This window comes from Notolepis coatsorum (genome assembly GCF_963971535.1).
Source record: "Notolepis coatsorum genome assembly, chromosome: 7".
Classification (NCBI taxonomy): Eukaryota; Metazoa; Chordata; class Actinopteri; order Aulopiformes; family Paralepididae; genus Notolepis; species Notolepis coatsorum.
This window is the reverse complement of record NC_140171.1, coordinates 141,903,894-141,918,437: the sequence shown is the minus strand read 5'-3', so window position 1 is coordinate 141,918,437 and position 14,544 is coordinate 141,903,894. Positions and strand designations below refer to the sequence as shown.

Sequence of the window (14,544 nt, the reverse complement as noted above, 5' to 3'; positions counted from 1 at the left end):
GGGGGGGTCTGGTGTCTCAGTGTGGGGAGAGGACAGGGGGGGGGGGGCTGGTGTCTCAGTGTGGGGAGAGGACAGGGGGGGGGGGTCTGGTGTCTCAGTGTGGGGAGAGGACAGGGGGGGGGGCTGGTGTCTCAGTGTGGGGAGGGACAGGGGGGGGGGGGCCTGGTGTCTCAGTGTGGGGAGAGGACAGGGGGGGGGGGGCTGGTGTCTCAGTGTGGTGAGAGGACAGGGGGGGGGGGGCTGGTGTCTCAGTGTGGGGAGAGGACAGGGGGGGCGTGGCCTGGTGTCTCAGTGTGGGGAGAGGACAGGGGGGGGGGGCTGGTGTCTCAGTGTGGGGAGAGGACAGGGGGGGGGGGGGCTGGTGTCTCAGTGTGGGGAGAGGACAGGGGGGGGGGTCTGGTGTCTCAGTGTGGTGAGAGGACAGGGGGGGGGGGGGCTGGTGTCTCAGTGTGGGGAGAGGACAGGGGGGGGGGGGTCTGGTGTCTCAGTGTGGGGAGAGGACAGGGGGGGGGCTGTGTCTCAGTGTGGGGAGGGGACAGGGGGGGGGGGGGGGCTGGTGTCTCAGTGTGGGGAGGGGGACAGGGGGGGCGGGGGCTGGTGTCTCAGTGTGGGGAGAGGACAGGGGGGGGGGGGGGGGCTGGTGTCTCAGTGTGGGGAGAGGACAGGGGGGGGGGGCTGGTGTCTCAGTGTGGGGAGAGGACAGGGGGGGGGGGGCTGGGTGTCTCAGTGTGGGGAGAGGACAGGGGGGGGGGGGCTGGTGTCTCAGTGTGGGGAGAGGACAGGGGGGGGGGGGCTGGTGTCTCAGTGTGGTGAGAGGACAGGGGGGGCGGGGGCTGGTGTCTCAGTGTGGGGAGGGGACAGGGGGGGGGGGGCTGGTGTCTCAGTGTGGGGAGAGGACAGGGGGGGGGCTGGTGTCTCAGTGTGGGGAGAGGACAGGGGGGGGGCTGGTGTCTCAGTGTGGGGAGAGGACAGGGGGGGGGGGGCAGAGGGCAAGACAGCAACAGACTCTTCCATATTACGTCTGTAGCTCTGCCTGTCTCCATGGCAACACGCTCCTCAGAGAGACCGCAATGACATGCTCATCCTCCGGGGGCAGCAGAGGATGTCATCTGATCAGCTGAATGCCACAAAAAAAGACAAAAACAAAACAAAAAAAAAGCTGCAGACGACTGTCTCTCTCTCTCTCTCTCTCTCTCTCTCTCTCTTGTTGGGAAGAAACACAGGCAACATAATCTCACAGACGTTCCAGAGGGAATGACACTCACTTTACCATCATCCTCCTCTGCTTTACGCTCAAATGACCGCTGTTCATGAACCGCACAACTTGAGGAGCCTGAGAGAGAGAGAGAGAGAGAGAGAGAGAGAGAGAGAGAGAGAGAAGAGAGAGAGAGAGAGAGAGAGAGAGAGAGAGAGAGAGAGAGAGAGGGAGAGAGAGGGAGAGAGAAATGAAGAGGGAGAGAGAGAGAGAAATGAAGAGGGAGAGAGAGAGTGAGGGAGAGAGAGAGAAATAGGGATGGAGAGGGAGGGAGAGAGAGAGGGAGAGTGAGAGGGAGAGGGAGAGAGAGGGAGAGCGAGAGGGAGAGAGAGGGAGAGAGAGAGGGAGAGAGAGAGGGAGAGAGAGGAAGAGAGAGAGGGACAGATAGACAGAGAGAGAGGGAGAGAGAGAGAGGGAGGGAGATAGAGGGGGAGAGAGATAGAGGGACAGATAGACAGAGAGAGAGAGGGAGAGAGAGAGACAGAGAAGGAGAGAGAGAGAGGGACAGATAGACAGAGAGAGAGGGAGAGAGAGAGGGACAGATAGACAGAGAGAGAGGGAGAGAGAGGGACAGATAGACAGAGAGAGAGGGAGAGAGAGAGAGACAGAGAAGGAGAGAGAGAGAGAGGGACAGATAGACAGAGAGAGAGGGAGAGAGAGAGGGACAGATAGACAGAGAGAGAGAGGGAGAGAGAGGGACAGATAGACAGAGAGAGGGAGAGAGAGAGGAGATTGGGAGGGAATTACATGGAAATAGAGTAACAGCTACAGAAGGAGATTATAATGAAATAAAATAGGATTTAGTTGTCCCCGTGGGGGAATGAGGAGAGACAGTATGTGCCAGTATGTTTCTGCATGTTTCAGTATGTTTCTGCATGTTTCAGTATGTTTCAGTATGTTTCAGTATGTTTCAGCATGTTTCAGTATGTTTCAGCATGTTTCAGTATGTTTCAGTATGTTTCAGTATGTTTCAGCATGTTTAAGTATGTTAGCATGTTTCAGTATGTTTCAGTATGTTTCAGCATGTTTCAGTATGTTAGCATGTTAGCATGTTTCAGTATGTTTCAGCATGTTTCAGTATGTTAGCATGTTTCAGTATGTTTCAGTATGTTTCAGCATGTTTCAGTATGTTAGCATGTTAGCATGTTTCAGTATGTTTCAGTATGTTAGCATGTTTCAGTATGTTTCAGTATGTTAGCATGTTTCAGCATGTTTCAGTATGTTTCAGCATGTTTCAGTATGTTAGCATGTTAGCATGTTTCAGTATGTTTCAGTATGTTAGCATGTTTCAGTATGTTTCAGTATGTTTCAGTATGTTAGCATGTTTCAGCATGTTTCAGTATGTTAGCATATTTCAACATGTTTCAGTATGTTTCAGTATGTTAGCATGTTAGCATGTTTCAGTATGTTTCAGTATGTTTCAGCATGTTTCAGTATGTTAGCATGTTAGCATGTTTCAGTATGTTTCAGTATGTTAGCATGTTTCAGTATGTTTCAGTATGTTTCAGTTTGTTAGCATGTTAGCATGTTTCAGTATGTTTCAGCATGTTTCAGTATGTTAGCACGTTTCAGCATGTTTCAGCATGTTTCAGTATGTTAGCATGTTAGCATGTTTCAGTATGTTTCAGTATGTTTCAGTATGTTTCAGTATGTTAGTATGTTTCAGTATGTTTCAGCATGTTTCAGTATGTTTCAGTATGTTAGCATGTTTCAGTATGTTTCAGCATGTTTCAGCATGTTAGCATGTTTCAGTATGTTTCAGTATGTTAGTATGTTTTAGTATGTTTCAGCATGTTAGCATGTTTCAGCATGTTTCAGCATGTTTCAGTATGTTTCAGCATGTTTCAACATGTTTCAGTATGTTTCAGTATGTTAGCATGTTTCAGTAAGTTTCAGTATGTTAGCATGTTTCAGTATGTTCAGTATGTTTCTGTATGTTAGTATGTTTCAGTATGTTTCAGTATGTTTCAGCATGTTTCAGTATGTTAGCATGTTAGCATGTTTCAGTATGTTAGTATGTTTCAGCATATTTCAGTATGTTAGCATGTTAGCATGTTTCAGTATGTTAGTATGTTTCAGCATATTTCAGTATGTTAGCATGTTAGTATGTTTCAGTATGTTTCAGTATGTTAGCATGTTAGCATGTTTCAGTATGTTAGTATGTTTCAGCATATTTCAGTATGTTAGCATGTTAGCATGTTTCAATATGTTAGTATGTTTCAGCATATTTCAGTATGTTAGCATGTTAGTATGTTTCAGTATGTTTCAGTATGTTAGCATGTTAGCATGTTAGTATGTTTCAGTATGTTTCAGTATGTTAGCATGTTAGCATGTTTCAGTATGTTAGCATGTTAGCATGTTTCAGTATGTTAGTATGTTTCAGCATATTTCAGTATGTTAGCATGTTAGTATGTTTCAGTATGTTTCAGTATGTTTCAGTATGTTAGCATGTTAGCATGTTTCAGTATGTTAGCATGTTAGCATGGTTCAGTATGTTAGTATGTTTCAGTATGTTAGCATGTTTCAGTATGTTTCAGCATTTTTCAGTATGTTAGCATGTTTCAGCATGTTTCAGCATGTTTCAGTATGTTAGCATGTTTCAGCATATTTCAGTATGTTTCAGCATGTTTCAGCATGTTTCAGCATGTTTTAGTATGTTAGCATGTTTCAATATGTTAGCATGTTTCAGTATGTTTCAGTATGTTAGCATGTTTCAGTATGTTTCAGCATGTTTCAGTATGTTAGCATGTTTCAGCATGTTTCAGTATGTTTCAGTATGTTTCAGCATGTTTCAGTATGTTAGCATGTTTCAGTATGTTAGCATGTTTCTGTATGTTTCAGCATGTTTCAGTATGTCAGCATGTTTCAGTATGTTTCAGCATGTTTCAGTATGTTAGCATGTTTCAGCATGTTTCAGCATGTTTCAGTATGTTTCAGCATGTTTCAGTATGTTTCAGTATGTTTCAGTATGTTTCAGTATGTTAGCAGGTTAGCATGTTTCAGTATGTTTCAGTATGTTAGCATGTTTCAGTATGTTAGCATGTTAGCATGTTTCAGCATGTTTCAGTATGTTAGCATGTTTCAGCATGTTTCAGTATGTTAGCATGTTTCAGCATGTTTCAGTATGTTTCAGCATGTTTCAGCATGTTTCAGTATGTTTCAGTATGTTTCAGCATGTTTCAGCATGTTTCAGCATGTTTCAGTATGTTAGCATGTTTCAGCATGTTTCAGTATGTTTCAGCATGTTTCAGCATGTTTCAGTATGTTTCAGTATGTTTCAGCATGTTTCAGCATGTTTCAGCATGTTTCAGTATGTTTCAGTATGTTTCAGCATGTTTCAGCATGTTTCAGTATGTTTCAGTATGTTAGCATGTTTCAGCATGTTAGCATGTTTCAGCATGTTTCAGTATGTTAGCATGTTTCAGCATGTTTCTGTATGTTTCAGTATGTTAGCATGTTTCAGTATGTTTCAGTATGTTTCAGCATGTTTCAGCATGTTTCAGTATGTTTCAGTATGTTAGCATGTTTCAGTATGTTTCAGTATGTTTCAGTATGTTTCAGCATGTTTCAGCATATTTTAGTATGTTTCTGTATGTTTCAGCATGTTTCAGTATGTTAGCATGTTTCTGTATGTTAGCATGTTTCAGCATGTTAGCATGTTTCAGCATGTTTCAGTATGTTAGCATGTTTCAGTATGTTAGCATGTTTCAGCATGTTAGCATGTTTCAGCATGTTTCAGTATGTTAGCATGTTTCAGTATGTTAGCATATTTCAGCATGTTTCAGTATGTTAGCATGTTTCAGTATGTTAGCATATTTCAGCATGTTTCAGTATGTTAGCATGTTTCAGTATGTTAGCATGTTTCAGTATGTTTCAGTATGTTAGCATGTTTCAGTATGTTAGCATGTTTCAGCATGTTTCAGCATGTTTCAGTATGTTAGCATGTTTCAGTATGTTAGCATATTTCAGCATGTTTCAGTATGTTAGCATGTTTTAGTATGTTTCACCATGTTTCTGTATGTTTTAGTATGTTTCAGCATGTTTCAGTATGTTAGCATGTTTCAGCATGTTTCAGTATGTTTCAGTATGTTAGCATATTTCAGTATGTTAGCATGTTTCAGTATGTTAGCATGTTTCAGTATGGTTCAGTATGTTAGCATGTTTCAGCATGTTTCATTATGTTAGCATGTTTCAGTATGTTTCTGCATGTTTCAGTATGTTAGCATATTTCAGTATGTTAGCATGTTTCAGTATGTTAGCATGTTTCAGCATGTTAGCATGTTTCAGCATGTTTCAGTATGTTAGCATGTTTCAGTATGTTAGCATGTTTCAGCATGTTAGCATGTTTCAGCATGTTTCAGTATGTTTCCGCATGTTTCAGTATGTTAGCATATTTCAGTATGTTAGCATGTTTCAGTAGGTTAGCATGTTTCAGTATGTTAGCATGTTTCAGCATGTTTCTGTATGTTTCTGCATGTTCTGTATGTTTCAGTATGTTAGCATGTTTCAGTATGTTTCAGTATGTTTCAGTATGTTAGCATGTTTCAGCATGTTTCAGTATGTTTCAGTATGTTAGCATGTTTCAGTATGTTAGCATGTTTCAGTATGTTTCAGCATGTTTCAGTATGTTAGCATGTTTCTGTATGTTTCAGTATGTTAGCATGTTTCAGTATGTTTCAGTATGTTAGCATGTTTCAGTATGTTTCAGCATGTTTCAGTATGTTAGCATGTTTCAGTATGTTAGCATGTTTCTGTATGTTTCAGTATGTTTCCGTATGTTAGCATGTTTCAGTATGTTAGCATGTTTCAGCATGTTTCAGTATGTTAGCATGTTTCACCATGTTTCACCATGTTTCTGTATGTTTTAGTATGTTTCAGCATGTTTCAGTATGTTAGCATGTTTCAGTATGTTAGCATATTTCAGCATGTTTCAGTATGTTAGCATGTTTCAGCATGTTTCAGCATGTTTCAGTATGTTAGCATGTTTCAGCATGTTTCAGTATGTTAGCATGTTTCAGCATGTTTCAGCATGTTTCAGTATGTTAGCATGTTTCAGTATGTTTCAGTATGTTAGCATGTTTCAGCATGTTTCAGCATGTTTCAGTATGTTAGCATGTTTCAATATGTTAGCATGTTTCTGTATGTTTCAGTATGTTTCAGCATGTTTCAGTATGTTAGCATGTTTCAGTATGTTAGCATGTTTCAGCATGTTTCCGCATGTTTCAGTATGTTAGCATGTTTCAGTATGTTAGCATGTTTCAGCATGTTAGCATGTTTCCGCATGTTTCAGTATGTTAGCATGTTTCAGTATGTTAGCATGTTTCAGTATGTTAGCATGTTTCAGTATGTTAGCATGTTTCAGCATGTTAGCATGTTTCAGCATGTTTCAGTATGTTAGCATGTTTCAGTATGTTAGCATGTTAGCATGTTTCAGTATGTTAGCATGTTTCAGTATGTTTCCGCATGTTTCAGTATGTTAGCATGTTTCAGTATGTTAGCATGTTTCAGTATGTTAGCATGTTTCAGTATGTTATTATGTTTCAGCATGTTTCTGTATGTTTCAGTATGTTAGCATGTTTCAGTATGTTAGCATGTTTCAGTATGTTTCAGTATGTTAGCATGTTTCAGTATGTTAGCATGTTTCAGTATGTTTCAGCATGTTTCAGTATGTTAGCATGTTTCAGTATGTTAGCATGTTTCTGTATGTTTCAGTATGTTAGCATGTTTCAGTATGTTTCAGTATGTTAGCATGTTTTAGTATGTTAGCATGTTTCAGCATGTTTCAGTATGTTAGCATGTTTCAGTATGTTAGCATGTTTCAGCATGTTTCAGTATGTTAGCATGTTTCAGTATGTTTCAGCATGTTTCAGTATGTTTCAGTATGTTAGCATGTTTTAGTATGTTTCAGTATGTTAGCATGTTTCAGTATGTTAGCATGTTTCAGCATGTTTCAGTATGTTAGCATGTTTCAGTATGTTTCAGCATGTTTCAGTATGTTTCAGTATGTTAGCATGTTTCAGCATGTTTCAGCATGTTTCAGTATGTTAGCATGTTTCAGCATGTTTCAGTATGTTAGCATGTTTCAGCATGTTTCAGCATGTTTCAGTATGTTAGCATGTTTCAGTATGTTAGCATGTTTCAGTATGTTTCAGTATGTTAGTATGTTTCAGTATGTTTCAGTATGTTAGCATGTTTCAGTATGTTAGCATGTTTCAGCATGTTTCAGTATGTTTCAGCATGTTTTAGTATGTTAGCATGTTTCAGTATGTTTCAGCATGTGTTAGTATGTTAGCATGTTTCAGTATGTTTCAGTATGTTTCAGCATGTTTTAGTATGTTAGCATGTTTCTGTATGTTAGCATGTTTCAGCATGTTAGCATGTTTTAGTATGTTAGCATGTTTCTGTATGTTAGCATGTTTCTGTATGTTTCAGCATGTTTCAGTATGTTAGCATGTTTTAGTGTTTCAGCATGTTAGCATGTTTCAGTATGTTAGCATGTTTCTGTATGTTTCAGTATGTTAGCATGTTTCAGTATGTTTCAGCATGTTTTAGTATGTTAGCATGTTTCAGTATGTTAGCATGTTTCAGTATGTTAGCATGTTTCAGCATGTTTCAGTATGTTTGCATGTTTCTGTATGTTTCAGTATGTTTCAGTATGTTAGCATGTTTCAGCATGTTAGCATGTTTCAGCATGTTAGCATGTTTCAGTATGTTTCAGCATGTTTTAGTATGTTAGCATGTTTCAGTATGTTAGTATGTTTCAGTATGTTAGCATGTTTCAGCATGTTTCAGTATGTTTGCATGTTTCTGTATGTTTCAGTATGTTTCAGTATGTTAGCATGTTTCAGTATGTTAGCATGTTTCAGTATGTTAGCATGTTTCAGCATGTTTCAGCATGTTTCAGTATGTTAGCATGTTTCAGCATGTTTCAGTATGTTAGCATGTTTCAGCATGTTTCAGCATGTTTCAGTATGTTAGCATGTTTCAGTATGTTTCAGTATGTTAGCATGTTTCAGCATGTTTCAGCATGTTTCAGTATGTTAGCATGTTTCAATATGTTAGCATGTTTCTGTATGTTTCAGTATGTTTCAGCATGTTTCAGTATGTTAGCATGTTTCAGTATGTTAGCATGTTTCAGCATGTTTCCGTATGTTTCAGTATGTTAGCATGTTTCAGTATGTTAGCATGTTTCAGCATGTTAGCATGTTTCCGCATGTTTCAGTATGTTAGCATGTTTCAGTATGTTAGCATGTTTCAGTATGTTAGCATGTTTCAGTATGTTAGCATGTTTCAGCATGTTAGCATGTTTCAGCATGTTTCAGTATGTTAGCATGTTTCAGTATGTTAGCATGTTTCAGTATGTTAGCATGTTTCAGTATGTTAGCATGTTTCAGTATGTTAGCATGTTTCAGTATGTTTCCGCATGTTTCAGTATGTTAGCATGTTTCAGTATGTTAGCATGTTTCAGTATGTTAGCATGTTTCAGTATGTTAGCATGTTTCAGCATGTTTCTGTATGTTTCAGTATGTTAGCATGTTTCAGTATGTTAGCATGTTTCAGTATGTTAGCATGTTTCAGTATGTTTCAGTATGTTAGCATGTTTCAGTATGTTAGCATGTTTCAGCATGTTTCAGCATGTTTCAGTATGTTAGCATGTTTCAGTATGTTAGCATGTTTCTGTATGTTTCAGTATGTTAGCATGTTTCAGTATGTTTCAGTATGTTTCAGTATGTTATCATGTTTTAGTATGTTAGCATGTTTCAGCATGTTTCAGTATGTTAGCATGTTTCAGTATGTTAGCATGTTTCAGCATGTTTCAGTATGTTAGCATGTTTCAGTATGTTTCAGCATGTTTCAGTATGTTTCAGTATGTTAGCATGTTTTAGTATGTTTCAGTATGTTAGCATGTTTCAGTATGTTAGCATGTTTCAGTATGTTTCAGTATGTTAGCATGTTTCAGCATGTTTCAGTATGTTAGCATGTTTCAGTATGTTTCAGCATGTTTCAGTATGTTTCAGTATGTTAGCATGTTTTAGTATGTTTCAGTATGTTAGCATGTTTCAGTATGTTAGCATGTTTCATTATGTTTCAGTATGTTAGTATGTTTCAGTATGTTTCAGTATGTTAGCATGTTTCAGTATGTTAGCATGTTTCAGCATGTTTCAGTATGTTTCAGCATGTTTTAGTATGTTAGCATGTTTCAGTATGTTTCAGTATGTTTCAGCATGTTTGAGTATGTTAGCATGTTTCAGTATGTTTCAGTATGTTTCAGCATGTTTTAGTATGTTAGCATGTTTCTGTATGTTAGCATGTTTCAGCATGTTAGCATGTTTTAGTATGTTAGCATGTTTCTGTATGTTAGCATGTTTCTGTATGTTTCAGCATGTTTAAGTATGTTAGCATGTTTCTGTATGTTTCAGCATGTTTCAGTATGTTAGCATGTTTTAGTATGTTTCAGCATGTTAGCATGTTTCAGTATGTTAGCATGTTTCTGTATGTTTCAGTATGTTAGCATGTTTCAGTATGTTTCAGCATGTTTTAGTATGTTAGCATGTTTCAGTATGTTAGCATGTTTCAGTATGTTAGCATGTTTCAGCATGTTTCAGTATGTTTGCATGTTTCTGTATGTTTCAGTATGTTTCAGTATGTTAGCATGTTTCAGCATGTTAGCATGTTTCAGCATGTTAGCATGTTTCAGTATGTTTCAGCATGTTTTAGTATGTTAGCATGTTTCAGTATGTTAGTATGTTTCAGTATGTTAGCATGTTTCAGCATGTTTCAGTATGTTTGCATGTTTCTGTATGTTTCAGTATGTTTCAGTATGTTAGCATGTTTCAGTATGTTAGCATGTTTCAGTATGTTAGCATGTTTCAGCATGTTTCAGTATGTTTGCATGTTTCTGTATGTTTCAGTATGTTTCAGTATGTTAGCATGTTTCAGCACATTTCAGTATGTTTCATTATGTTAGCATGTTTCAGCATGTTTCAGTATGTTTCATTATGTTAGCATGTTTCAGCATGTTTCAGTATGTTTCATTATGTTAACATGTTTCAGTATGCTTCATTATGTTAGCATGTTTCAGCATGTTTCAGTATGTTAGCATGTTTCAGCATGTTTCAGTATGTTTCATTATGTTAGCATGTTTCAGTATGTTTCATTATGTTAGCATGTTTCAGCATGTTTCAGTATGTTTCATTATTTTAGCATGTTTCAGCATGTTTCAGTATGTTTCATTATGTTAGCATGTTTCAGCATGTTTCAGTATGTTTCATTATGTTAGCATGTTTCAGTATGCTTCATACTGGTGTATTTCACTGTGTGGATCATTTCCTTCATTGCTCCCTTCCTATATTTTCCATTATCAGCAGACATGGCCATTTAAGATTTTTTTTAATGATTTTTTTGCATTTTTACAGCTTTATTGGTCACGCAGGACCGACAGAGGAGAGGGCGAACGGGAGGAGAGGTGGGGAAGACATGCGACAAATAACGACGGGAGCTGGGATCGAACCCGGGTCGGCCGCGTAGGTGCGCGAGGCACTATGGTATGCGCCACGAGGGCGCCCCGCCATTTCAATTTTCTGTCCCACGTCACTCAGCTGTTTTTCTTGTTTTTTCTCGGATCCAGAGCATTGCTGGCGTTAACCTGTGACTTAATAGAGATTTAATAGGCAATTTTCCTTTTGCTTTTATAACTTGGGGTAATGTCACTTAGTCAGAAGTCAAGCGATGCATTGCGTACTGGCAAGTTGAGAGCTTTCTGCTTGAGCATTTCACTGCTAGTGTACACGGATAATGCTCATGACATTAATAGATATACCGTAGACATCTCTCAAATACAGCAGAGGTTATGACTTCAACTACATTGTTCCCGGGTAGTCGCTTATAAGAAGGATATTCATCTGGGACCTTGCTGCCACTTTCTCAAACGTACTAACTGAAAGGAACAAGGAAATAAATGTCAATGTAATTAGTCTGCATTGATTGATCACACAGGGAGGAAGTCTATCGGTGGAATAGTTGATGTTTCAAACGGAACCGCGGCAGCAGAGCGTAGACGAGGATTTATGTGTCCCTTAGTGTGTGTGTGTGTCTCTTAGTGGGTCATGTCCCCCCCATGTCCATTAGATCTGCCCCCTCTATCGAGTCTTTTAAATCTAAACTCAAAACCCATCTATACCGCCTGGCCTTCCCTGACTCACTCTGACTCTTGCCTTGCTTGTTGACGTGTTGTTTTGTTTCCTTGTCTATCCGTTGGTTGTTTTTATTTTCTGTTTATTCTATTCTTTTCTTTGTTCTTAGCTATGTGAAGCACTTTGGTTGACAAGTGTCATGTCTAAATGTGCTATATAAATACAGTTGATTGATTGATTGATTGATTTAGAGTGTGTGTGTGTCTCTTAGTGTGTATTTAGAGTGTGTGTGTGTGTGTGTCTCTTAGTGTGTATTTAGAGTGTGTGTGTCCCTTAGTGTGTATTTAGAGTGTGTGTGTCCCTTAGTGCGTATTTAGAGTGTGTGTGTGTGTGTCCCTTAGTGTGTATTTAGAGTGTGTGTGTGTGTGTGTGTCCCTTAGTGCGTATTTAGAGTGTGTGTGTCTCTTAGTGCGTATTTAGAGTGTGTGTGTGTGTGTCCCTTAAGTACAGTGTGTATTTAGAGTGTGTGTGTGTGTCTCTTAAGTACAGTGTGTATTTAGAGTGTGTGTGTGTGTCCCTTAGGTACAGTGTGTATTTAGAGTATGTGTGTGCGTGTCTCTTAAGTACAGTGTGTATTTAGAGTGTGTGTGCGTGTCTCTTAAGTACAGTGTGTATTTAGAGTGAGTGTGTGTGTCCCTTAAGTACAATGTGTATTTAGAGTGTGTGTGTGTCCCTTAAGTACAGTGTGTATTTAGAGTGTGTGTGCATGTCCCTTAAGTACAGTGTGTATTTAGAGTGTGTGTGTGTCCCTTAAGAAGAGTGTGTATTTAGAGTGTGAGTGTGTCCCTTAAGAACAGTGTGTATTTAGAGTGTGTGTGTCCCTTAGTGTGTATTTAGAGTGTGTGTCCCTTAGTGCGTATTTAGAGTGTGTGTGTGTGTGTCCCTTAGTGTGTATTTAGAGTGTGTGCGTGTGTGTGTCCCTTAGTGCGTATTTAGAGTGTGTGTGTCTCTTAGTGCGTATTTAGAGTGTGTGTGTGTGTGTGTGTGTGTGTGTCCCTTAAGTACAGTGTGTATTTAGAGTGTGTGTGTGTGTGTGTGTCTCTTAAGTACAGTGTGTATTTAGAGTATGTGTGTGCGTGTCTCTTAAGTACAGTGTGTATTTAGAGTGTGTGTGCGTGTCTCTTAAGTACAGTGTGTATTTAGAGTGAGTGTGTGTGAGTCCCTTAAGTACAATGTGTATTTAGAGTGTGTGTGTGTCCCTTAAGTACAGTGTGTATTTAGAGTGTGTGTGCATGTCCCTTAAGTACAGTGTGTATTTAGAGTGTGTGTGTGTCCCTTAAGAAGAGTGTGTATTTAGAGTGTGAGTGTGTCCCTTAAGAACAGTGTGTATTTAGAGTGTGTGTGTCCCTTAAGTACAGTGTGTATTTAGAGTGTGTGTGTCCCTTAAGTACAGTGTGTATTTAGAGTGTGTGTGTTCCTTAAGTACAGTGTGTATTTAGAGTGTGTGTCCCTTAAGTACAGTGTGTATTTAGAGTGTGTGTGGCCCTTAAGTACAGTGTGTATTTAGAGTGTGTGGGAGTGCGTGTCCCTTAAGTACAGTGTGTATTTAGAGTGTGTGCGTGTCCTTTAAGTACAGTGTGTATTTAGAGTGTGTGGATGTCCTTTAAGTACAGTGTGTATTTAGAGTGTGTGCGTGTCCTTTAAGTACAGTGTGTATTTAGAGTGTGTGTGTGTGCGTGTCCCTTAAGTACAGTGTGTATTTAGAGTGTGTGTGTGCGTGTCCCTTAACACATTGGGCGCCATGCATTGTGCCCATCATTATGCCCTCTCTGCCACCGCTGTAAGCCTATGGAGATGTTTACCTTCTTTGCAGGGCTATAACTTTTTAAATATTATAGCTATATCTGCATTACTATGGCCCATTCAATATCGGGTATCTATCGTTCCGGATGTGGGAACGTTATATTTTTTCATTCATACATTGTTGTGTTAATACCGTCGAGAATATAAGTATGTTTTTAAGCTTTTCTGCTGTAATTCCAAAAACGCTAGTTATAGGCCCTGAAGCATATGATATATTATCGATTGGCGTTTCTTTCCTATACACGCTATATTAAAAAATTCAAATGTATATGATCGGTATACATTATGCTTCATCATGTGTGAAGGAAAGGGGGGGGGGGGTCGTTTATAATTCCTTGATCGTCAGTAACGGCTTTATTTAGTATGGGTTGATATATTGATCAGACTGATTGCAAACAAAGAAATGGACAATCAAGCTGAAAGTAACGTTAGTTTCCTCTTACCGTTCGCAGATGAGACTGGAGGAAAAATATCCCAATTATTTGACGTCGATCTGCTAGATCCATTTCCGGTTTGTATGACGCAGTAAACGCCGAAATCATATAGATTATTGCGTTTCGAAAGCGATCCAATTGCACTCGAGTGTGTATATTAATCCACGCCACAATATATCTCTGGCGGAGGAATTTCCTCGATGCACCGATCGCCACTTCCGGTTTGGCGTGAGTGTAACTCGCCCGACCATCCACCAGGCGGCGGTATTGAGGCGTTGCAATATCAGAAAAGGGTCCGGCTGCGATCCGGAGGGAGGCTGGATGAATTATGAATGCCATGGCGAAAAAATGAAATATTGATCCCAAACACATGATACGCCATTGTTGGTGTTCAACGCATGGCGGGCAATAACGTTTTACGCCGTTCTTGGCGCACAATGTGTTAAGTACAGTGTGTATTTAGAGTGTGTGTGCATGTCCCTTAAGTACAGTGTGTATTTAGAGTGTGTGTGCGTGTCCCTTAAGTACAGTGTGTATTTAGAGTGTGTGTGTGTCAGTGCATGTGAGCGGATCGGAGCGTGAGCGGCGCGGGAAGCGGAGCGGGCGGTTTTGACGTGAGTGAGGAGTGGGTTTTAAAATGAGTCGGCGCGACGTCCGGAGCGCGAGTTCTCCTCCGCTCCAATCCACTCCAGGCCGCTCACAGTGGTTTAACACTGATGTAATATACATGTAGTACAATGCCAAAGCAACAGATGGCGATGTACAAACATGAAGGCCATTTTCAACCAATGAGAAGGGTGAACCTGTGATATCCTGTTCAGGCTTTGTCACTCACATTCTGTTAGAAAAAGTTTTGACG

At 39.9% G+C, this 14,544-nt stretch overlaps 1 protein-coding gene across 1 annotated transcript in view; it reads right to left on the bottom strand.

Annotated features, from left to right (window-relative positions):
* LOC311231931 (uncharacterized protein) overlaps positions 1-14,544 on the bottom strand; it is a gene marked incomplete at its 3' end in the record, with an annotated part of 185,622 nt that overhangs the window by 23,716 nt on the left and 147,362 nt on the right. The window contains exon 15 of the mRNA XM_084318565.1: positions 1,266-1,333. Within this exon, the coding sequence (XP_084174691.1) occupies positions 1,266-1,333 (68 nt within the window). The remainder of the gene's footprint in view (positions 1-1,265; positions 1,334-14,544) is intronic.